At 42.4% G+C, this 23,468-nt stretch overlaps 2 protein-coding genes across 5 annotated transcripts in view; one reads left to right on the top strand and one right to left on the bottom strand.

The window, feature by feature from the left end:
- svilc (supervillin c) overlaps window positions 1-11,718 on the top strand; it is a 36,230-nt gene extending 24,512 nt beyond the window's left edge. For all 4 annotated transcript variants that reach the window (XM_080511116.1, XM_080511115.1, XM_080511113.1 and 1 more), the window contains 14 exons: window positions 230-377; window positions 815-960; window positions 1,080-1,255; window positions 2,579-2,723; window positions 3,927-4,230; window positions 5,261-5,412; window positions 6,282-6,384; window positions 6,476-6,680; window positions 6,767-6,900; window positions 6,993-7,148; window positions 7,675-7,818; window positions 7,910-8,022; window positions 10,130-10,285; window positions 10,480-11,718. In XM_080511116.1, coding sequence (XP_080367242.1) covers window positions 230-377; window positions 815-960; window positions 1,080-1,255; window positions 2,579-2,723; window positions 3,927-4,230; window positions 5,261-5,412; window positions 6,282-6,384; window positions 6,476-6,680; window positions 6,767-6,900; window positions 6,993-7,148; window positions 7,675-7,818; window positions 7,910-8,022; window positions 10,130-10,285; window positions 10,480-10,569 — 2,172 coding nt within the window. In that variant the 3' untranslated portion in view covers window positions 10,570-11,718. The remainder of the gene's footprint in view (window positions 1-229; window positions 378-814; window positions 961-1,079; window positions 1,256-2,578; window positions 2,724-3,926; window positions 4,231-5,260; window positions 5,413-6,281; window positions 6,385-6,475; window positions 6,681-6,766; window positions 6,901-6,992; window positions 7,149-7,674; window positions 7,819-7,909; window positions 8,023-10,129; window positions 10,286-10,479) is intronic.
- On the bottom strand, window positions 11,466-17,932 carry tmem98 (transmembrane protein 98). The gene is made up of 7 exons (XM_080511117.1): window positions 17,883-17,932; window positions 14,742-15,021; window positions 13,268-13,399; window positions 13,105-13,138; window positions 12,715-12,830; window positions 12,560-12,619; window positions 11,466-12,397 (listed from the first exon to the last, which is right to left on the bottom strand). Exons 2-7 carry the CDS (start codon window positions 14,912-14,914, stop codon window positions 12,196-12,198), a joined length of 717 nt encoding a protein of 238 aa, XP_080367243.1. The 5' UTR covers window positions 14,915-15,021; window positions 17,883-17,932; the 3' UTR covers window positions 11,466-12,195.
- Window positions 17,933-23,468: the final 5,536 nt, after the last annotated feature.

Below are 23,468 nucleotides of genomic sequence, written 5' to 3'. Positions count from 1 at the left end.
CATTGAAACTTCATAAATGCATCATATTTTTTTTGGGAGGGTGTTTCAACACTATTGTATATATATAAAATGTTTAAAAGCTGTGTTCACCTCATTTTAAAGGTTAAACGTGTTTTGCGGCTCCAGATAAATTTGATTCGGTGGAAAACCACAAAACGGCCTCCTGTGGCCACGAAGGCTGCAGACCCCTGCTCGCAGCCACGTATCCGTCTCGGGTTTTGTCTTGCAGGCGTCGGCGCTGGCTGCGTTCATCCAGAGCCAGAGGGATCTGGGCTGTCGGGCCTCTGAGGTGATCCGCCTGGAAGAGGGGCTGAGCGCCGACACCGGCGCTGCTGCAGACTTCTGGAGGCTTCTGGGAGGACGGACACAGTACAGAGGTCGGGTCAAAACCAGACGGGGAAACGTCTGGACCTTTACGCCTCATGTTAATGATGCTGACTATAATATGTAACAGTGAAACTCTCCATATGACCTTGGATAATGACCATGCCAATCGATGTCACAGAGCCATATAATAGCATTCTTCACTGTTATCATACTGCTATTATACTATAATGTTTTCCTACGAGAAACATTTTCCCTTGTTTCTACTGAAAAATAAATGTGTATAAACACACAAACCAATTCAATGTAAAAAAATTAAAAGAAAGGTGTTGCTTTTCAATATAAACAAAGCACGCAATGTAATCACATTTAATTATATTTTAATTCCTGCCACATTCCTCAGGCACATACATTAAAAAAAAAGCATTATTTATTCAATGTGACCTCACAAAAATTCAGCGGTATCTGTCTTTTCTTCTTCTCACTGTAGGAGCTGGTGCAGCAGAGGAGGATGAGCTGTACGAGTGTGGCGTGGTGGAGTCTAACTGTGTTTACCGGCTGGTGGAGAACAGACTGGTGCCTCACGAACAGGCCTGGGCCTTCGTCCCCAGCGTCTCGCTGCTCCACCACTCTGAGGTCTGAATCCCCGACTCTATTTCTGCCTCTTCCTCAAATGTGGGGTTTGTTTCACAGACGACGTAAAACGAGATTTAGGATCAGTGTGTGTGTGTGTGTGTGTGTGTGTGTGTGTGCAGGCTCTGGTGTTTGATTTTGGCAGCGAGGTGTACCTGTGGCATGGACGGGATGTTTCCCAGAGGAGGAGGAGCGTTGCCCTGCAGCTGACTCACCAAGTGTGGGCCGGAGCCTACGACTACAGCAACTGTCGCGTCAACCCACTGGATCCCGCTCAGTGTGACCCCGACGTCCAGCTGTCAGTCCACACCGCCAAGCGTCTCCATTCCACACAGAAACACATGGACATGCACTCTGTGAACCCGATGATGGTCTTTCATCGACACGCGATAGAATTCATGCGCACCACAATGAGTTGTCTGTACGTGCAGCAGCAGTTCTGACGGTCCTAAAATCCACTGCAGGTATTTAATGCAGGAAGAAAACGAAGGAATTCCAGTCTATACAGACCATTAAACCAATGCATGCTTTTGGATGTTCAGTCTGAACTCTGCCGTGCTGACATGCTGGCATAAAGCACAGAAAGACCTTCTGGATGTCCACATAGAATTAAGTGGATATTCCAATAACGAGAGCATGGAGCCACTCCTATACTGTAGAACTGAGCCCATTTTATCCATTCCAAACATAAAGGATGTGAGAAATTTAATAATTAACCTGAGAGCTTTTTGTTTTAGCTCCTTTCTCTGCAAAGAGCACTTGTTTCGATATTAAATTGATTTGAATGAATTATGACAACTAAATGCACCAATACATACAAACTGTCTACATACTCCCACCGCATTCTGGCAAATATTTATTTAATATTTACCTCCATTACTGGAAAAAAGGCTTATTTATTGCATTGGGACGATTTGCAGTAGCCTCCACCATCAACACAATGGTAATAGAAATGACAGAAAAAGAACAAACAAAAACCCGGTGCAGTACAAGTTTACAAGCTCAAAAACAATAGCTTTGTTTGAGGGGGGTGGGGTTAAAACTCTATTTATGGCTATAAACATAATTAGTAATGTCTCTACTGGAGTTACTATAGTTCTAATATCTCTGTATTTTGTTTAAAAAAAAAATCCTGGTTTAACAATTAAACTATTGTCTAAACTCTATACATCACTGTACATTTGACTTTAACCCACTCACAGTCCAGTCACAATAAAATGCTTTTAGATTTAAGTGTAGTTTGCTAAAGGTGTTTTTTTTTTTTTCTTTGCCATTATTTTCCTTGACATTAACTAAACCCCACACAGGCATAGGTTTATAAACCCACCATCACTGTGTGTTTGAGTGAAGTATTATAGGTCTCTGCAACCGTCGTGCCTGCAACATTTATATTTATTACATTTCTCGTTCTTTTATGTCATGTACTTTCCATTTTGACGTTTTATCTCCCCTATGCACCCACCTTGAGCTGCTCCTGTCACAAACATCATCCTGCTTTCATTACAAATCGCACCTTGTACATCACTGCTGCGATCAGTCGAAACTCTCAAACATTAATGTTCAATGTCAACGTCTGACTGTATTTCAGGAGCTTGCTTGATTGTTTCACGTCTGTCTACAGGCGGGGAGAGGGCCGTCCAGCGTGGGCTCTGTTCGGGGTCCTGGCCCAGCATGCGGAGACGGCTCTGTTCAGGGAGAAGTTTCTGGACTGGACGGATGTGGGTGGAGGCTGCGGGGAAGCCGCTTCAGAAAGGAAGGAAGCGCAGGTTTGTTCTCAGTTCAGCATCTTTACAGTTCTTTCAGCATTGATCAAAAGTGTGGACTTGATTTATAAAATGCAAGTTTGATCTATTTTAAAGTGGTTCAGGTGTAAATGTGGGCAACAGAGGTGGAAAATACAAACGCGTGAAATACTTTTCTTATTCAGTTTTGGATTTCATCAATCATCAATTTGTATCTCTATGACATGTGTGATTATCAGTGGTTTATCTTCTTTCTTTCAAAGCCAGAATGTGTGCGTTTCGTAGACAGAGTGGAAAAAATACGCAAAAACCTAAAAAGAAAACCTGTATTGCAAAAACAGAACAATGAAAGAATATTTTAAATGACAAAATAAGTGTGTTTTTGATGTTTAAGGGGATAATGCCTGCTGTAGCAGATTGCTTCAAAATGATAAGGCTTAACATAAATATTAGAATACTAGCCACTGAGAGCATTTTCACTGATCCACTAACTTCACTGTCATTTTAAAGAGATAAACAAAAAACCAGCCATCAAGCTTGGTGGCCTTTCAGTGTAGAGATTTCATGTTTTCTCTGTCAGGTTGAGCACAAAAAAACCCCACTCAAAATCTTACCAAAGCTATTATTTCTCGTCAAAATGTCTCATCCCACTTGATTTAGGATAAATTTGTCTCCCAAATGATATTTCAGCAAAATCGAGGGACTTGTTTTAAGGCTATGCGTCTTAAATATCTTGTTAAATCAAAACAATCTTGAAATGATCTTGTTTTGAGTTGTATTTTCAAAGAAACAAGGTTTATTTTCCATTTCATACATTTTTAAAGCTGAGGTGTTTGTATAAGAAAGATAATCTATTGATTTAAGCATTTGGGGCCTTTGTGCCTCTGATTGTGAGTGATCTCTGACTGGCGACCTGTCCAGGGTTTAACTTTTATCTTATATGGATGCAAATCGAACAACAATATAAATAAAAAAATATTTGGTCATGGAGTGGCTGTGGCTCAGATGGTCATACAAGTTTTTTTTAATGAAAGAAAGGTCGACTGTTTGATCTTCCATCTCACTTTGTTGAAGCGTCATTGTGTAACGGAAGTGTCACAATTGCAAATGAGATACGAACAATGCAAGTGAAGATGAATTCACCATATTCTTGGTGGCCTGTTTGGTGAAGCGAGGCTAAAATGTGGTTCCTGTGTCGTCTCTGCGCACCCCCACCCCTCTTCTTAGCCCTCCCCACCCTCGCCCCCCCCGTCCGACCTCCTGAGTCCGTGTGACGCCAAAGCGCTGGTGTCGGGCCGGTCGCCAGACGCGGACTGTGCGGTGCACGCCGTTCTGGCCGGTGTGGACGTTCAGAGGGGCCACGGCGTCATCGAGCTGGAGGAGGGAGGCCGCATGGAGCTGAGGACGGTGGCGGTGGACACCTGGCACGTCCAGGAGTTTGACGACAGCGAGATCCCGGTGGAGAGCACGGGGCAGCTTCACGAAGGAGACTCCTACGTCATCCGCTGGACGTACAGGGTCGACGCCACTGGTCAGTGACTCTCGGAGGGGGGGGGGGGGAGCAGATGTAACTTGGGTCGATTCCCACTCACAAGTTCAGAGACACAGATTCATTAAAAAACACTCATTGTGGAGAAACTGGGGATATTCTGATTGCGAGGTGACAGTCTTATTTTAATGTGAGTTATCTCAGCTCAATCCGAGCCTCTAACGTGACCTCATGTCAAGGTTTTCAGTCATTTTTCCTTTTCTTGATAAGGTCTGACTCTGGGAGGAGTTTGGAGGCTGTAGCCTTGTTGTGTCGGTGTCTTTGTGTCTTCCGGTGTCGAGTTGTGCGAGCCTGCTTTTAGATTTTTTTTTTTTTTTAAGGAATGAACTTCTCCACTGTATTATATTTTTAAATTAATCTGATGATTGTCCAGCTCCACTTTTAGCTCTCCTTGGTGAGAAGCTCTAGAATGTTTGCCTTTTCTTTGATTCTGGATGAAGAGACGACGACTGGTGGGCTCATAAAGTGTTCTTTTCGAGACAGAACGGCTCAGACTGTCTGAGAACAGCTCTCACCTTTGTTCCCTTCAGGCTGGACGCGGCACTGAAAGAGAAATGAATCTATTAGCCGCATCCAGCCTCCATGTGAATAGAAAATGAATATTCAGATGAATCTATTAAAGTTACTCTAAACAGCAACTGCTTGAAAGTGACAGTATTTACCCACGAGGCACTGGGAGGTAGAATTGAATAGCGACGCAAGCTGGTGAATCAAACCGAAGCCTCCCTTTGAGCTCTTGCATATTTTCGTGGACGTGCTCTCTTGTGTTGACGGGTCTGAGCCGGATCGTGAAGGTCGGGTTTTATCTTCGGTGACATGCAGCGGCACTGTGTGCAAAAAAACCCCCCAAAAAAACACGCACCAGATGAAACACGGGAGTGGAAATGTGACGTGCCTCGAGGAGAAGACGCTGCCTCGGCTCTCACTGGGTGTGACGGTGGCAGTAGACCATGTGCCATTTACCTGAAGTTACTCTGCAGATTATCAGTGCTTCACTTTCTCTGTGTTCCAGACAACATGAAAGTCTCGGATGAGGGCGACGGCGTCTCTGCACAGAAGGAAAACACGGCCTTCTTTCTGTGGCGAGGGCGTCATTCCAGCGTCAACGGGCGCGACACTGCTGCCTTCTTGTCCATAGGGATGAAGAATCAAGAGCAGTCACAGGTAAGGAGGGTGGATCAGTCAGAAGTCTAATTAAACAACACATCCAAGGTTACTTGGAATGCTGGGCGCTCATTTTGCATGGCAAGTGTTTTTTTTGTTGTGTAAATGTGAACGATCAGTGCATTGAGACAAAACACATTATGTAAGTAAAGTTAATTTAGATAATTTACAGAAACATAATTAGAAAATAAAAATTCTAACACCGGAGCCAAAGAGAAAAACAGTCCAACTGGGACTGGGGCCCTTTTGTGTCCTGGTTGTTTCTCCAAATGTTATAGAAAATAGTAGCTTCACTGTAACAGAAAGGACACAATAGATATGACAAAAATAGGTAAAATACATAAAAAGTTTTGGATGATTTTAAGCTTTTCTTTAAATGTTAACAGACTCAAAACTGCCTTCATATGCAAATTAGCTTCAGTATTGCCCAATGGTTCTGGGCAATGACATTGATGAAGGTTGTTCAGGATTCCTAAAATTAATCACAGTTATGGAAATGGGCAACACTTTTCACATGAAAAACAAACAAACATATGTTTTGTCCCTTTGACGCCATACTCCTAGGCATGCCCCGTTTACGTGAACTAGTTAATTTTAAACATCTTTCCAATGCATACACCTTCACATTGACATTACTTTTTTTAATACAAATAACACACTATATTGAAGGACAACAGTACTTGATCATGAACTGTGGAAAATTAAAAGTAGAACTTTGCACAATCAGATGCAGATTTGTTATCTATATAAAGATTTTTTTTTTTTTTTAAAGATGTGACAGATGAGTACTTAATTCAGTAAAAGGTTATATTTTCTTTAAATGATTGTCCTGTACAGTGTAGAAGTGATGTTGTGTTTGTTGTGTGAAGGTGGTTGTGGCTCAGGGAAAGGAGCCGCCCTGCTTCCTGCAGCTCTTCCAGGGAGGCCTGGTGGTCCACGAGGGGAAGCGAGAAGCTACTCCAGCTCATGCAGGTGCAGCAAAGTTGTCCTTTCTCTCCGTTTTTTTTTTTTTTTTCCTCCAACTTTCGGCTGAAATAGTTCTCTGATGCGTCTCTGGGGACAGAGTGGCGTCTGTTCTGTGTGCGAGGGGAGCTCCCGGAGGAGGCCCTGCTGTTAGAGGGGGAGCGCTCCTGTGCGGGCCTGAGGTCAAGAGGGGCCGTTGTCCTGCTGAACAGCCAGCAGGGGGCGCTGTATCTCTGGACTGGATGCAAAGCTCACAGCAGCATCAGAGAGGCCGGCAAGAGGGCGGTGGAGTGTCTCACTCAAATGTGAGTCACATAACCAGGGTAAACTTGTTGAAAGGGCCGCAGCATTGTGTGAACGCTTATGTTCTGACCCGTTTTGTGTGTTTCAGGTGTCCTCCAGAGCTGAGCCTCGGTAAAGGCAGCGCCATGAAGGTGCAGGCAGTGGAGGAAGGTGCAGAACCTGCAGACTTCTGGACGGCCCTGGGACACATGGGCAGGAAGGCCTATGACTGCATGCTGCAAGGTGCTCAATGCTCTTTGTTTATTTTTGTTTTTTTTAAAAACCTTGATGTTTTAAACTGGTCAATGAGAATTTCCACTTGTGGGTGCTTACAGATCCTGGGAAGTATAACTTCACACCTCGTCTCTTCCACCTGAGTGCCTCTTCCGGAAGCTTCCAGGCCGAGGAGCTCCAGAGTCCATCACGACTGCCGGGGCTCGTGATGGCGATGCCTTTTGTCCAGGAGAGCTTGTACGCTGTGCCACAGCCCGGTGAGCGCAAAACACAAAACGCATGGAGACCCCCTTTTATCAGTTCCTCTCATTAGTCTGCTATGTCGTAAAGCAAGTTGACCTCCCAAAATATCTGTTGCCTCTTTGGAAAAACAATTGTTTTGATTTTCTTGGCTCATAAAAAGAAAGCATCAGGATTTTTCATGCTGCCTTTTCCCTGCGTGACTTTTTTTCATTTTAAATCACAAGATGAAACACAATTTAAAAGCAGTCGAAACAATGAGTTGTGACAGTTGCAGATTATATGACTTAGTTGATGCTTTTAAATTTAAATATTTGCCAACAAGGCGAAGAATAATGCTGTTTTTAATCTTATGATTGGAGAAGCAACCGGAAATCTGGCATTCAAAAAATACTTAGTATAGTACATAATTTTGATTCTGAGCAAATCATTAATGTTTATCGGTCAGCATGTATGATATAACGCCATTGATTTGCTGATACTTAAAAGCTACGCAGCACATCAAACTTAATCTTTGATCTAATACCAATCTTGTCCTTCCAGCGTTGTTCCTGCTTGACAACCGTCTGGAGGTGTACCTGTGGCAGCGAGGTCAGCCCGAGCAGATGGAGAGTTCTGCGTCTGCCTGGAGCCGCTGGCACCACGAGAGGAAGTGTGCCATGCAGACGGCGCTGCAATACTGCAAAGGTACAGCGTGCGTGCAAATAATAAGTCCTCAGTGAACGCAGGCCGCACATGTAAACCATGACTCTTTTCACTGTTTTGATTTGTAACCCAGAGATGAACCCGAGGAGGCCGCCGCTGGCCTACCTCATCCTGGAGGGGGCGGAGCCTCTCACCTTCACTAACGTGTTCCCTCGCTGGGAGAGGAGCTCGGGATGTCACACACAGGTGCAAACACACACTCGCACACGGTCCGCATGTCCAAATGCAATGAGGGCAAATGGAGATCAGGCCTGTGGCATGAATTCAAGAAAAGAAGGCTTGACGCTTTCAAAGAGTGGAACAAAAAGCCACGCCCACAGTTTCTTTGGTCATATATTTACCGAGCATTTTTATATGGAAACACAAAAAAAGTCAGTAATACAAGCACATGTTCAAAAATACAAATACTTTGTCACAAGTGGTCATTTTCTAGAAGGATGGAAGGTTTTTTTCCCCACATTTTTACTGTTCGCAGCAGTTAGTTTTGCTTTTTGTTGCCTATGGAGCCTTTTTTAATTTGAAATATATACATATAGTATATTTACATTGCAAGTTATTTGCAATTCAACTGTGAATGTGCGTTTAAAAGCTTCACACGTTTTTTTTCTTCTAATTTTTTATTTTGAAAAAAAAAAAAAAGAAAGTCAAATGAAAAGGCTTCCCCCTGACCCACAGACTTTTCCTTTTGCTTAGCCACCCCATGAAGCTCTCTAGCACCCCCCAGAGCAGGCCTGCCCCACTCGGACGTCGATCTATCACACTACCAGTCTCTTATTTACGGCTCAACAAGAGTTTTAAAAGCCGCATTAAATACAGCCCATAAAAACCTGAACCACTGTTTTTCTTCCACTCTTACTTTATTGGCTCATCAATTTCTGCGGAGCTCTCTTGCAATCACTGAAGATGTAGGAGTTTAATTATGCTCTAAATGGCATTCATCCCCCCGAGAATTCACTCCAGATTAAAGCTGCTGTTTTAGAAATGACTCAACTGAATTAACACGGGGAATTGTCTCTCTAACATGAATCACCGGCGTCGTCGGCACTCAACCACTATTGGGCTTCAACAAAATATCTCCCAAAAAATAATGATCCCAAACAAATGCGTTGTTTGGATTTTGTCTTGTTGTTGTTTGTCTCTGGGTTTTACCATGTCTCTGCTGAACTTTGACTTTTCCAAATGGGCTTCAGCGCCCTGAAACCCTGAGCTGGATAAAGTATAAAAGATGGTGGAATTATTTAGGAAAAGGAACGAGCCAAAGTGCTTTCTGATTCAGAATTCCGCTGCTGACTGCATAACATTAGGATATCTGAGGAGAGGTCATATGATTCGACAAAATAAAGCTTTAATTAATAGTAATATTTGTCATTTTAGAGCATCAAAAGTCACAGGTCAGATTTCATAAAAAAAAAAAGGCTCCACACATTCCAGTTGAAAATGTATTGAATTTAAAGCAGTCAAGTGTGGACAAAAGTGGGTCACCCGCCTATTATCAGTCTGCTATGAGCCTTTTGCTTTTGCAAGAAATATAAGAATAAATGAAACATCACCTGTCCATCCTCCTCAACAGGTTTCATAACTTTAGTAAGTAAAATAGTTTGTTTATGGTAATTAAGTATAGCGAAACATCGGTACAGTGCTTGTGCCTAAATATATCAAATGGAAGACAAAATATTTGCATGTGAAAGGATGAATCCATTTTAATTGAAGTAACGTTTGGACCTACATTTTGGACATTTATTCCATTGGAGATGAACTGGAGAGTTTTCGTCTCACACAGTATGTATCTCTTCTCTACTGATTATCCAGAACACAAAGCTCCTTACAATGTGACACACACACACACACACACACACACACACACACACACACACACACACACACACACACACACACACACACACACACACACACACACACACACACACACACACACACACACACACACACACACACACACACACACACACACAGTTGAAGGTTCAGGACACTTTGACATATGAACATGGAGAATCAAACCTGCAACCTTCATATGAGGGACAACCCATTTTAGTTAGAATACAACTAATTAACCAGCAAATAGGTATGTTACACAGGAACTCATTATTTTATGCTCAGTTTGTTGTTTGCAAACGCAAGATATGTTCACGTGATAACGTATTAAATGTTCAAAACGCACCTCATTTTAATTGAATGAATTTTTTTTTCCATTGGATAATTATTTATCCCTAAAGAAAGTCAGCGAGTGCTGCATGTACGTCATCGTCGCCTCTCGCTCCGTTTGACGTTTCAGGGTGACGCAGGGCGACAGAAGCTGACCTTGGTGCAGGACGCCCTGGCCCAGCTCATGAAGACCCAGTACCCACTGGAGGAACTGCTGAGGAGCCCTTTACCCGACGGCGTGGACCCCCACAACCTGGAGGTCTACCTCTCAGACCAGGACTTCCAGGTCAGTTCATGCCGCTGCACCGACGCCGCTCCACCAGCAGGCTGCAGCGTTCAACAGAGTTTCACCAGCTGAGCGCTTCGCCACACTGCAGGGCAATAAATCCTGAAAGGAAGTTTTTGTCAGGACTTCAATATTAGCAGTTGCATCCTATTTATACATGTGTGCATCTTTTCCTCGCTGCAATTCTGTTTCAGACTCTTTTGGAAATGAAGAGAGACGAATACGCCTGCCTCCCGAGCTGGAAGCAAATTGATCTGAAGAAAAGCAAAGGGCTGTTGTGTTAGACAGCCAGAACAAGTGGAGGCAGACTGATGGCAAGGAAGATGAAGGACTGCTCACAACGCAATAAAAAGAAAGGAAAATCACTTTTATTTATGTTAAATTAGTACGAGTGTGTGGACTTTTTATTGGACATGGATTTCATCTGTAGCTCCCTTACAGGTCACAGCAACAGCAGGCCACATTTTCCTATGTAACGTAATTTCATCTGTACAATTCAGCAAAAGATACAAAACAACACAAAACAAAAAAAACAAAAAAAGGATACGTGGGAGTAAAGGTAGGATGTCAGTAACAAAGAATGACAAGACGAGAGTGCTTGCAAAAATAAAATCAATGCTAATAAACAATGTAAACAAACCAAAAAAAACCCTGAAAGCTAACCACTGTTTCAATGTTTTCTCCTCGATCGATATCTTTTTATCAAGACGTCCGTGCACTCAGAGCTGCGTTTATTTTATTTTGTTCTTGACGTCGTTTCGATTAGCAGAACAAAAACATGGTGCTTTCCTGCCTGATTTAACGATTGCCTCCAGCATCCTGTGACGTGTGTGTGTGTGTGTGAGACAGCATATTTTATGAAGAGTATTTTACCATTGTGTCATGCTGACGAGTTCGTTTTGTCCAAACGTTCGTACCGTGTGTGTTTGTCGCCGAGGCGTCCCGTGTTCACGGCAGCTCGGGGTAATGCCTTATTAGGGCTCCTCGGGGATTCTCCATTAGCTATGCATGAAAGAACAGGTAGACATGCTCCACTAACATCCCTCTGGCCCAAAAACAACGCGCCCATTCTGCTTCACCTCAATCAACACTCGGTTACAAACTGCTTCCCCGGCACACAGGAACACCAAACATGTAGAGAACCTGTGAAAATTCAACATTTCTGATATCATGTTAGGCACAATGTCTTGGTTGACTTTATTCTGGCTGCAGTTTTTCCAAAAACGCCAATCCTTCATGTCCTTTCACTGAACATGCTGTTAAAATCTTATTCCCCCGATGCAAATGTGTCCAAAACTTCTCCAGCCGGTCTTTATAATAACTCTCAGAATATCTGCGGGATGTTTTTTACAACATCCACGAGTCCCGCTGACCCTGTAAAGTATAAATACATCAGGCGGGGCGTCTTCCCCTGGTCCACTGAGCTGGAGCCCCTTTGGGTTCGGTGGCTAACGGGTGTTATTTTCCTCAGAATGGATTAGCTGACTAAGCCTCCATGTGACTGTGGTGCTGGTTTGACTGGATTTAGGCCCACCGCTGGGTGATGGCACACTTGAGAAATTTCCACAGACCTTTCATTCTGAGAGGATCTGCTTATGGTATTATACAAAAAAAAGAACAAAAGACAGAACAAACCCACCCGCATGAGTGCTTGTGTCCTTTTGCAACAAAATCAATGTAAAAGTGCCTTTTTTTGTTGTTGTTGGGAATTGTAAAAATTGCCTGTCACACGCCTGCATGACTTGGCACAGCTTGATCACTGTCCTTATTAAACTGAACTAGTGTGTGGGAAGAAGGCTTTTTATAACACCGAGTGGCGGATAATATTCATCAGGAGAAAATTCTCAAAGAAATAAAAGGCAGTCGGAGGATACGTCTCCACGTCCCGCCACTGGTTGGCTGCGTTTGCCTCAGATGGCGTGTTCCCTCTGAGCCTCAGCTCCCGGTATGCCTCGCTCTGGTTCGGAGGCCAGTGCCGCCTCGCGCAGGACCACCATGTGATCCTCGGCGGCGTTGAGCGACTGGTCGATCCAGTCCATGCTGCCGGACATGTGACAGGCGTTGCGGGTGACCAGCACCAGGTGGCTGACTGAGAGCAGGAGAGCAGTCGCCCTGGAGAAGAGGAACCGGCTTAAAGTGAAACTGGACAGATGGCTTTTTTTGAATTGAGGCGCCTCGTGAAATGTGCTTCTTTTTTTTTTTTTTTTTAACTCTACAATCTGCTCACATGTGTAACCCAAGTGGGGGGGGGGGAGCAACCTCTGCTGGGATTACCTGGCATCCAGGAGGATGGGGTCCAGCGGAGGGTACATGGATCGGACCACGTCGTCCACCCTGTGAGACGGACGGCAGATTTCAAACGTTAGTCTGTGACTTTAATGCTGACTGGGCGAGTTCGTCCGCCGGTTGTTTGGTCTTTGTTTCGTTACCTCGGACTGATGCGTTTGGCCACGGTTATGATGTCACTCAAGCTGGCGGGCGCTTTGACTTTGGCCCCCGACCCCATCGTCATGGCAACCAGCTTCTCGGTCAACGTGTGGCAGATCTGCACGAGGAAAACGAGCGGATTAGTTGAATCAAGCTCAACTCGTAAATCGAAACTTTGGAAGAATTGAAATCACTCTTGTTGCTGTTGGATGCTGGGAGCACATGACGACAACCCAAGGCAACTTTGACGAGTGTGTTGTATCACCCAGACGCAATCGTCTCTAATTCGAGTAGGACGATGCGATTTAGCAGTCTAAATGACATCCCTGCAGTCAGTCACTAACAAAAAACAAAAAAAATTGATTGAAAAACAAAGTGAGTGCTTTGGTTACCTTCAGGATAGAGATGCAGTGAGACACCAAACCACTGCGGGAGAAAAAGTACAAAGATGCAATGGACAGAGACTCAATAAAAAGCACAATTTGAGAAGGAAAACAAGATTTTCCAGGTCTCTGATCTTTTGACTTTTGCAAAAACCGCCACAGGGAGACGTACGAGGCGTCCTCGATCCAGTCCTCGTTCTCCAGGATGGCTTCGATGTGAGGGTTAGTGATGACCACGTCGTCCAGCTCCAGCTCCGAGGGCTCGCTCTGGGTCTCCATGGCCCCGATCAGGTCCAGGGTGGGTCTGTGGAAGCACAGAGGACCGGAGGGGGACAAAACAGTCAGGAGGCGACTTTGAAAAGAGTGGAACAGCTGAAAACCAAAGATGAATGAACTGAGAGTAAGATCCCTCTGAGCTAATAATGAAAAAACTACTTAGTCAGCCTGGAAACAAGAACAATTGTTCATACTGTTTATTTATTTGGTTTAAATACTATAAGATGTGTTTTCGTGGTGTTTTACTTTGGGGAAAAAAAGTGAAGACTTGATTTCTAATCACATTTATTTACAATGACGCCAATTTCCGATATTTCATTGTCTGAAAAATGTGTTTTAAACGTATACTTTATCTTAAATTGAATTAAATCTATGAATGTGGTTAAAAAGGAACCAATGCTTTGAGTCGTGCTTAAAAACAGTAACACTTTTACTTGGGTATTTTTCAGGCTATTAAACTTGTAATTAAGCAGTGGTTTTGAGTGCAGTCTAGGGGCAAAACTGCAAAGTGCGACTGTGTTATGTATTATTGTGCAACAAATACAAACACAAACACTTTCTCTTGCGTCTAATTCCATCTGATCAGCCAAATTGAGCATGTTGATATTGTAAAGATAAGTTTGTGCTCCGATGAGCGGTCAATTAATTGATTAGTCAATCAAAGGAGATTGTGACTTCAGTGAGTCGACTGCAGGAGCACACAACACCTGTGCCTTTAGTTATAGTATCGCATCTGTGATTAGCAAAACCTCCATTTTCTGCTCCACTGAAGAGGGATTTGTCTTGAGGCTTGCCGAGAGATTGAAATCTATTATAAATGCTAGATATAAACAGAAAAAAAAAAATCACAAAATGATCACATTTATGCGAAACTGAAAACTACGGTGAGCCTTCGTGTTCCTTTATTTTACAGCTCGAAACAAATCATTCTTTGCAACAAGGTGACTAATTTCAAGTATTTGCAATTTTCTATAGATGTCAATGGAGGAAAAGACGGATTACTGGAGTGACTTGACTGTGACAGAAAGAGAGTAGTTCGGACTAAAGTGTGCTGCGAGGAGTGTAAAGTAGCACCGAGGTAACTGTTGGAGCAGCAGGGGCTGACATTCTGCTGGAATTGAAATCATGAAATAAGACCTGCGAGTGCTGAGTAACGGAGCTAAATGAGTTATCCTGGTATGGAGCGTCGGCTCTGGACGCGTACAGGAAGACGTGTCCTCCTAGGAGGAGATTAAAGTTTCCTTTCTGCGTGTGACATTAAACAAACCCCCTCCCCCTGATGTGTTTCCCTGCCTGGAACTGAAGCTGAAAGTAGTTATAGTTTATTACTTTTTGCAATCACGTTTCCAACAACAACAATCTGACGTTACCGGCAGCTGAAGGATCCTGAAATCAACCATAAGAAAACTGACTTGGAGTCGAACTGGTGCAGCAGGTCGTGGGGGCGGCAGTAGCGGTGCCTGCACACCACCACCAGGGCGACGAAGGAGGCCAGGAAAATGGTGGCCAGCACCCCGATGGCCACGATCACCACCGTCTCCATGGCGACCAGGGCTCCCACGGCGGCTGCAGGCAGCGACTCGTCGAGACGAGCGGAGTCCAATCGGGGGCGGCTTGATTGTCCGAGCTCAATTACAGAGCGGAGCTCATCTGCTGAGGAGAGCGTAATTAGTCGCTTCAGTCAGATCGTGTGCGAACCACAGAAGAGGGACATTATTATCGCCGCACTTGAGAGCATTGCGGCCGGGAAGTTTTACTTTTGGCAAAGTACAAAGCCCTTTTAAAACCGGCGACGTGGGGAGCGCAATCACAGCCTGCTTTGTCGGTTTCTACATATGGCAAATACTCCACACGTGTGACGATTATATGAATGTTTAACCCTTCAAAACCTCAGCATGACGGCAACATTCTGACCTGTTCCCACCATCCGACGTTCTCGGTCCTGGGCGAAGGCGTTCAGATTATATAGGGTTTTCGTGTTGGCGACGTTTAGCTTCTCTCAGCGAGCGCGAAGCGGACCTGCCCTCTGCCCAGCACAGTCATTCATTAACCTGCTGCCACACCTGGTCAATAGTGTGTGCGTGGGTGTGTGTGTGTGGGAGGGGTGTCCTTGAATGTATCTCTTCATTGGCTCCAAGAGCTGGAGTCTGACAAAGCTTATGACCTACATTGTGGAGCCCAGAATGCATGAATCACACCAGCTTACATATATTTAAGGTGTTAATGTGTAATTATAGTGTTACTTTTACACTTTTATAATCAGGTTGCAGTTAAAATAAAAACACAAAAATAGTTTTTGCCATACTAAACCATATATAAAACAGTCTGCAGTCTCAACACTTAAAAGAAAAACCAATTTAAAATAAGAATAACAGCTCAGGAAGTTGCACATAAAGTTATTAAACTTACATGTTCACATCCATATGTAATTTAAAAAAAAAACCATTTTACTTGTAGCCATTTAAACCATTTTAACCATTTTAGTTGTTTTAGCTGGACACGACACAACCTGAGATATCAGTGACGCTTCCATGAAAGATGGTAAACTAACATTAGTCTCCAAGCCTTGTTTTCAGGGCGAGTATGTAAAAACATGCATAAAGCAACAGTTATGGAAGTTTTTTTCTGTATTTTGCAAGAGAAGATACATTAAAATTGGCTTAATGTTGGGATTGGAGTCATTTTCAGTTATAATTTCTTGATTTTGTGATAATATAGGCATTTTAAACTCTAAATTTAAATCAATAAGAAAGACCCCTGCGGCTCACATGGAGGCGGTCTGGGTAAACCCATATAGTTTTTTATTGTTTTATTTATTAAAAAAAAAAAAAAATGCATTATGTCTACACATTTTCCAGGATTGAATCAGCTATTTTTTTTAAACATCTCCATGATGCTGAAATAGTGATTCATCTCTAACCCACATGCTGTAGCGCCATCTACCAACCATGCAATAACTGACTGTAGGTTTATGTTGAAGCTATGGAAACTAATGAGGTTGTTATGGCTTTTACAACAATTGTTTTTACATTTTCTTGTAATTGTTTTTTTTTTTTTTTTTCATCCAATGACAATTGAAGCAGAAGTTCTACTTCATCAATAAACACATCCCCCTTTTCTCGGTGCCTAATTGCCATTTTATGTGTTTTGAGCTTCATGTGTATGTTTCATGAATTCTGTTTTTGGTGCATTTCTTCAGTGAGGGCCTGAAATAAAAATCTCCAATGGTTTCATGTACAGACTCATTTCTTCATGTATCTTCTGCATGGAAAACTGTTGAAACACCTGTATACATACACCTGAAGGTTCAGGTGCCGTTTCTCGGCCACACAGAGGTGGACTGATTAGCTTTCCTGCCCCACAGTGAGAAATCTATGGTTCGATTGCAGACTTGGAGGACTATATTTGTGGAGTTTGCGTGTTGCATCTGCGCATGTCTGGACTTTCTTGTGGCACTCCTGTTTCCTCTCCTAATAGTCCAAATACATTTAGGTTCACATGAGCGCATTTTCACCACAAAGGGTCTGAACTTTCGACATTACAACACCACAAACCCCCCCCCCCCCCCCCCCCCCCCCCCCCCCCCCGGATGATTACGTGGGACTCTGAAATGGAATGCTGTAATTCTTTAATCAGATTAATTTGTTACACTCTTCATAAGGGGCTTTCTCCTGCCCAAGAGCTTTTCTGGCTGCTTTTCGTTTCACAGGCTAGTGCCTTCTGGAAATCAACGAGGCCTGCTGCTAAAAGGAAGTACTGGGAGAGGTAAACAGAGTGATTAAGAGGTATTTTAGGGTGCAGAAACCCTCCATAGAGGCTGTCCCACATTCCTCAGTGTCATCTGTGATAAAGAAAAGCAACACTGCTGGACGGGAGAGGGGAGATTTTAGGCCTCCATTAGGGATTATATAAAAATGAAATAGTCTTGGAACTATTTTCAGTCATTTTTTGTATAATCATGTGGTGGGGTGAGAGTATTTCAATAACTACAGTACTAAAGAAACAGTATTCAATTGAAAATGCTTATTTGTACTACCAGTAGATGAATTAAACTCAATTTGATCCAACTGGGGCAACTGTATGCAAGAGCACATAACAAATAACATGTATTTCCACAACAAAACATATTGGCCTCGAAATTTAAGTAAATGAAAAACAAGTTCGAAACTAAATGCATTGGATTGAAAACACGATTTTTAAACATAAAGGCCCAAACGAATTAAATAGACAATTTATAACGACTTTATAATTAAACACAAAACGCATTATAGTTTGTTTAAAAGTTTCAAAAACCGCACTATAAAACCAAATGAAAGATTCCCACCTTGTTCTTCTTTTTAAATCAAACATTAGTCACGTTTTTTCCCTGCTGTGTTGTATTTCAGAAACCTTAGAATAAAAGTTAGGAATGATCAGAGATTCGCATTAACACGTTTAGTGTTTGTTCTTAAATCACCATCACTTTAAATTCTAACAGAAGCGAACATAATATAGTATTTCCGGAGACTTACCTATACATTTTGTCTTTTTAGTCGCTTCTCTTGAGGAGACAAAAGTTTTCTCTCCCCTGCCGGGAGCGCGGAGACGGCACCGACATCCCCAGACCTGCAGCGTGAACGCGCACCGGAGCCGCGTGTCCGCGGTGCATTGTGGGGGTTAAACCGTGGCTGTAGGTGAGAGACTTGTGGCGCAATCATTTACCCCTCTTTCTTCATTCGAAGCGCGCTCCCTGCAGCTTTTGATTCACGTGCATGCGCAGGAGGCGCGCTCTCGCTGTGACAACGTTTTCAGAGGATTTTGGATGCGTTCTGTGAATGAATGCATGTTAGTGCTGTCAGAGGTCAAACCTGTCAGTAAACCGAGACACAGACACATTTTGTGTTTTGTGCTACAGGCAGAAAGCAGGTCAGATAGAGGCGTGTGATTCAATTTGATTTATATTTATAGTGCAGACCACAGTCACAAACCTTCAGCTTCACTGTCAGACATCATGCAGGGTGGCAGAGAGAGAGACAGAGAGTTTTGCATTTTTTTCTGTGAGAAAATTATTGTAAATAAATAAATGAAGAGTTAAAACTATTAATTCAAACATTTGTTAAAAACTGAATACTGAAGATGTAACCGTTGCCCCAGTTGCGGGTGATAGACTTACCAGATATTTCAAATTATGAGAGAAATTCAGCTTTTTGTGAAGTTTACATCCTAAACACAAATGATAACGACCAAAAACTGATGTGAGACCAATTATACGTGAAAACATTGTTTCATAATGTTTGTTACAACCCAACCTCAATCATTTCCCATATGAATGTGAGAGGTGGAGCAGTGGTGTCGTGATTCACAGTCTCATTGTTTCAGATGTCTCATGATGGTCAGGGTTTTGCAGGGTGGACCCAAACGCAGACTCGGGAAGTTCCGTAAAAAACAGGTTATGTTTTTTTACGTAAAAAATCTGTATAAATAAAGTGTTAAAAAAAATCCAAAATGACAAATTAACAAACTTGATCCACTTAATAATGGTGTTATCATGATCCAACTGTAGTGAGATTAATGTACATCCAACTTTTCCTACTATTATTAAATTAGGCAGTTTTGTTTCTCCTCATTCATGCCGCTGCCACGTATCTGATTAATTCTGCAGTTTTAACAGAAATGATCTGTTCTGGTTCCAGTCTGCAGATCGGCCCTCTAACAGAATTGCGGGTTCGATCCATACTGGTTCTTGGCTCTGCCATCGTCTTTGGTGGATTTTGCTCTAGACGGTTGGTACGGAATTGTGGGTGTTCGCCCAGGGTGGTAAACAGGTCAGGTCCATCACTGACTGCCGGTAAAGAAAAAGTATATAGTACTCTGTTACTCTAGTAAGATTAACACTCATGTCATGCACGCTGTAACTTGATGGAGCCGACACACCACTGTCCAGTAGCTTTAGTCCATACACACCATGTGAATGTGTGTATAATGTAATGTGTAATGTTCTACATTTGCTTAATATTCGATGGGTGTGCCATGATGATCTGTCAAACACTGGCAGAATAACTTGCGGTTCAAAACTCTTGGTGCTCGACTATTTATCTGCTCTTACCGGGTCCCTCCTCCCAGGTTCTACTGTACACATAAGTCAGATGGCTTTCAGCAAGGTGGGTGCTATTCAGCCATCATTTTCAAAAATAGACCATTCAAATGAGGTCTGGAGTCTCGCTGCCTTAAACTGTGGTGAAATGGAGCTGCTGCTACTTAAACCGGCTTCAGCAGCTGAAATACTGCCTCTGTTCAGTCTGTTGCACCGAGACCACTCCTGTTCTAAGTGTGCTTCTGTGAAGCTCTGGATAGAAACAGCCAGTCCATCTTCAGTGGAGGTGGAAGAGTCTAAGAACCTTGAGACTTTCCTGCATCGTCTCACAGTCATTACTGGACAGGGGAGGGAGATCTGGAGCAAGTGAAGCAAAAGCTGCTGATTCATGCTGCTCATAGAGACACTGAAACATCAAGTCCAATTCTATCTCATCCCCACTTCTTGAAGAAGCTTGGAGGACGGCTTTTCAACTTGTGCCTGGAGCTCAGCAACCATTTGAAAGATGTAACCCCTCCATCACACAACCAATGGATCAAAGATATGATGCATAATATCAAGCTAGAAAAATCCGATGCACCCTTAACAGATCTGCTCGTAGATTTTACAAAACCTGGGACCCATTCTTGAACTATGTGCAGACTTTGTCTGGCCTGGAACCGTGAGTTTGCAGCTCTTTAGGTGGTCTTTCAATACTTATGGAGAGAATGCACGTCTTTTTTATTTCATTTTATCTTATTTTATTTACTTATTTATTTATGTTTTGTTTTTTGTCTGCCTTTTTGTCTGTCTTTTTTTCCACCCTGCAATACTTTCATATTCATTTGTCTTTGATTTATTAATCCATAATATTGTAAGTTTTTTGTATGTATCAGTGTACTGTTTGTATTTTTGCAACAAAGTCCATGGAACACGTGAGCGACACGACGACAGGAGCAACATGATGACAAGAGGTGAGACATGTTGATGAGAAGATCCGACAAGGACAACAGAGGGAGAGGGGGTTAAATACACAGGTGGGGGGGTTAAATACACAGGTGGCCACAGGTGGAACACATAATGAAGGGAACACAGAGGGAGAAGATCATAGGTTGATTGGAAACACGAGGTGGGACACACAGGGGCAGACACAGAGACCTGACAATTATATAAATATGAAACAAGGCTCAAAACATCAAATCTGACTGAAACAGCTGCTTGATAATTGCTTTATGTGATACTATTCTATATGACTACATGCTTACTCTAAAATTCAACTTATCCATACAAACTGTGAACTGATCAAGTATTTATCATTACTGATTATTGTGCAACCGTAGATTAAGCTCCCCATCAGTGGACCTATAAAACATTTAAAGTCGACCGCCATTTCACCCGCTGCAATAGTAGCTGGATTAATGCACTATTTGTACATTTATGCAGCTTGTTCCAGTCCTGAGGTCTAATCCTCATCTCAATCGGGCATCTGAATTTGTTTTGATATAGATTCTCATTATTTATTTGTACAAAACCATTATCATGGACTGAAATTGTATCAAAAACATAAGTTATTACTTTGTGTCTCTAATTACAAAATAATGCTTGTTGGTTCTATTCATGAACCTGTAGTGTATATTATGTTAGTTTGAAATGTTTATGTTTATTTTGCTTTGAATCTCATCTCTCCTCCAACATCGGCTTGACTGTCTTTCATGGGTGGAGGACGAGGCAGAGCAGGTGTAGCAAATTACAATAATTAACATTGGCTTCATTCCATCCAGTTGTTTATATAGTAAACATGTGCTGGCACGCAGCTCCAGAGCAGGAACAACTGTTGAAAAAGCAGAAATTTCTGTTGTAATTATTGGTATCTGGGAGTCTCTATGCCTTTTTGCGGCTCCGTATCAAAACTCTGTGGGAATCAATTTCATCATTAATGTCAAAGCTGATGATCGGCTTGAGAAATCAGAACCAGTGACCCGAAGCGCAGCTTTCACAGGGATGCATTTTACATAAAAAAAAAAAAAAAATTAATCTAAAAAGTATTCATTAAAAGGGTCAAATTAGTAATTTTAACTGAGGTGAGATAAGTGAGGCTAAATGTGAGACACTATGTACTATATGACAAAGTGCAAATCATAAAAGAAATATATAGACGTTTTCAGAAAAATGTCCAGAAAAAAAATTATTTGCAATTGTCAAACGTTTGTACAATATTTGAATGAAATATTGTAAAATATTTGAAGATTTAAATGTCTCATAATAACTAAAAGCAATCAAACACCAAATTTGTTTTCCTCAAAGAATTAAAGGTAAATCTATTAATGACAGAAACATTGGCGAGAGAGAAAAAGGAGTCCATCATAAAACAGGGTATCATCAGTAATTTAGATAATCTTAATAACCTTCTTTTGGTTCTTCTAATGCTTTAATAAAGAAGAAGACGTGGGATACTCCTCTGTATCCATATTCAGGACGTATTCAAGTTTAGGCAGATCCAGATGACAGAATAAACCCAGATAACTTGACAATTAATATGCAAAGCTTGTCTGTATCCTGCCAAGCTTAATTATTCAGGAACATCCTTCTAGAACATTTGAGCAAACAATCCATCAATCTAGACAATCTTTTTCATATTAGTTGGAGAACCTGTTAATTTTCCATCTAAATGCTGCCATGTATATATATATATATATCTATCTATATATATATATATATATGTGTGTGTGTGTGTATGTGTGTGTGTGAGTGTGTTCTTATAACTGCTTGCAGTCGATGTATCCAGAAAACACTTGCCAAATCTTTCCAATGTCAAACGGTATTCTGCCATTAACTATTGTTTTGTGTGTTTCGTACCACTAAAGTGCTGAAGATCCTTATTGTTTGTTTTGCAGATCTTTCATACCACGTAGGCACGAGGTGCTGAAGGTTGCTTCCCTTTCAAAAACGCGAGAGGTATCATCATTTCTCTCTCTCTATTTACCCAGTGAAGTCATTCAGTATTAAACTGTAGCGTGATGTGTGAGGTTGCTCCATCCTCTTTGTTGATGTAGGTAATTCATCTCCCCGTTGCTGCCGTCCCTCACATATTAATGTCCCGCATCCACATTTCCCAGCGCGTTCCACTTAGCTGGAGCAGATCCGTACCATCAGCAGAGATAATTATCCCGTCTTCAGCTGAATCCAGGAACCGACATGAAAGCGGCGGCACCTCGGTGCAAAAAGCTGTTGAATGTTTGAGCAGGCCTGCCAATCACAGCCATGCGTCTTTAGGTATGTCGGTGCTGCTTTCCCGTACACTCACACAAGCTTTGAAGTCTCACTGACAAGAGCAGACCGGACCGGCAGTGGTATAAAATATGTGTATTCAGTGTTGGACGGAGCGCAGAATTCTAGTTTCCCCAAAACTCTTTTCACCTTGAAGTCCTGACTGGGAGTCATCTTCTGTTTGAATCTCTGCACCTCAGAGAAACACTTGCGGGTATTTAGCTATCTTTGCTCTCAGGTAAAATGGACTCCTCTTTACCTGAGAGGAAACTTTACTGACTCCATCTGCTCACCTTTTACTGCTGCTCTGTTCACAGTCGAACAGCAAGCTCTGAAGCGGCACCAGTCGCACACAGATGTAGACCGGCAGCTGTATTGAACAGTGACGGAGCCGATAAGCCGCTAAGAGTCAATTCCTCTGGGAGAGTGACCTGTTGAGCCGCATTGAGCCATTAACTGTCATTCATGACACTGAGATGGACCCTTTAAGTTTAAATGCCTCAGAGTGCACCGAAACTTTTCAAAGTATTCACAAATTGGTCAAAATGAGGTCATTTGTGACGGTTTTCCTTTAAAATGTAAACAAGGTGGTAGAAAGTGTAAAAAAAATGACCTGAAACTCTTTAGGTTTGCAAGGGTTTACCATGAGATTGTCTGTGAACGTACAGGAATTCCTTATCATCAGGTTTAACATTGTTTACTTGAAAAAACAAAAAACAAACAAACAAAAAAACACTTTTAAACTGCTTTGAGCAAGCTGTGCACTCCTCAATGCCCG

This window comes from Blennius ocellaris (genome assembly GCF_963422515.1).
Source record: "Blennius ocellaris genome assembly, chromosome: 16".
Lineage (NCBI taxonomy): Eukaryota > Metazoa > Chordata > Actinopteri > Blenniiformes > Blenniidae > Blennius > Blennius ocellaris.
This window is presented reverse-complemented; position numbering and strand designations above follow the sequence as displayed.

What these genes read in the sequence shown, in the direction of transcription:
- tmem98 (XM_080511117.1), bottom strand. Translation starts at nt 14,914, where the DNA reads ATGGAGACGGTGGTGATCGTGGCCATCGGGGTGCTGGCCACCATTTTC. An exon ending in TCAGGATCCTTCAGCTGCCG is followed by an intron (nt 13,400 to 14,741) that starts GTAACGTCAGAT and finishes GTGCTTCCACAG; the next exon opens with ACCCACCCTGGACCTGATCG. An exon ending in GCCAAACGCATCAGTCCGAG is followed by an intron (nt 12,620 to 12,714) that starts GTAACGAAACAA and finishes TCCGTCTCACAG; the next exon opens with GGTGGACGACGTGGTCCGAT.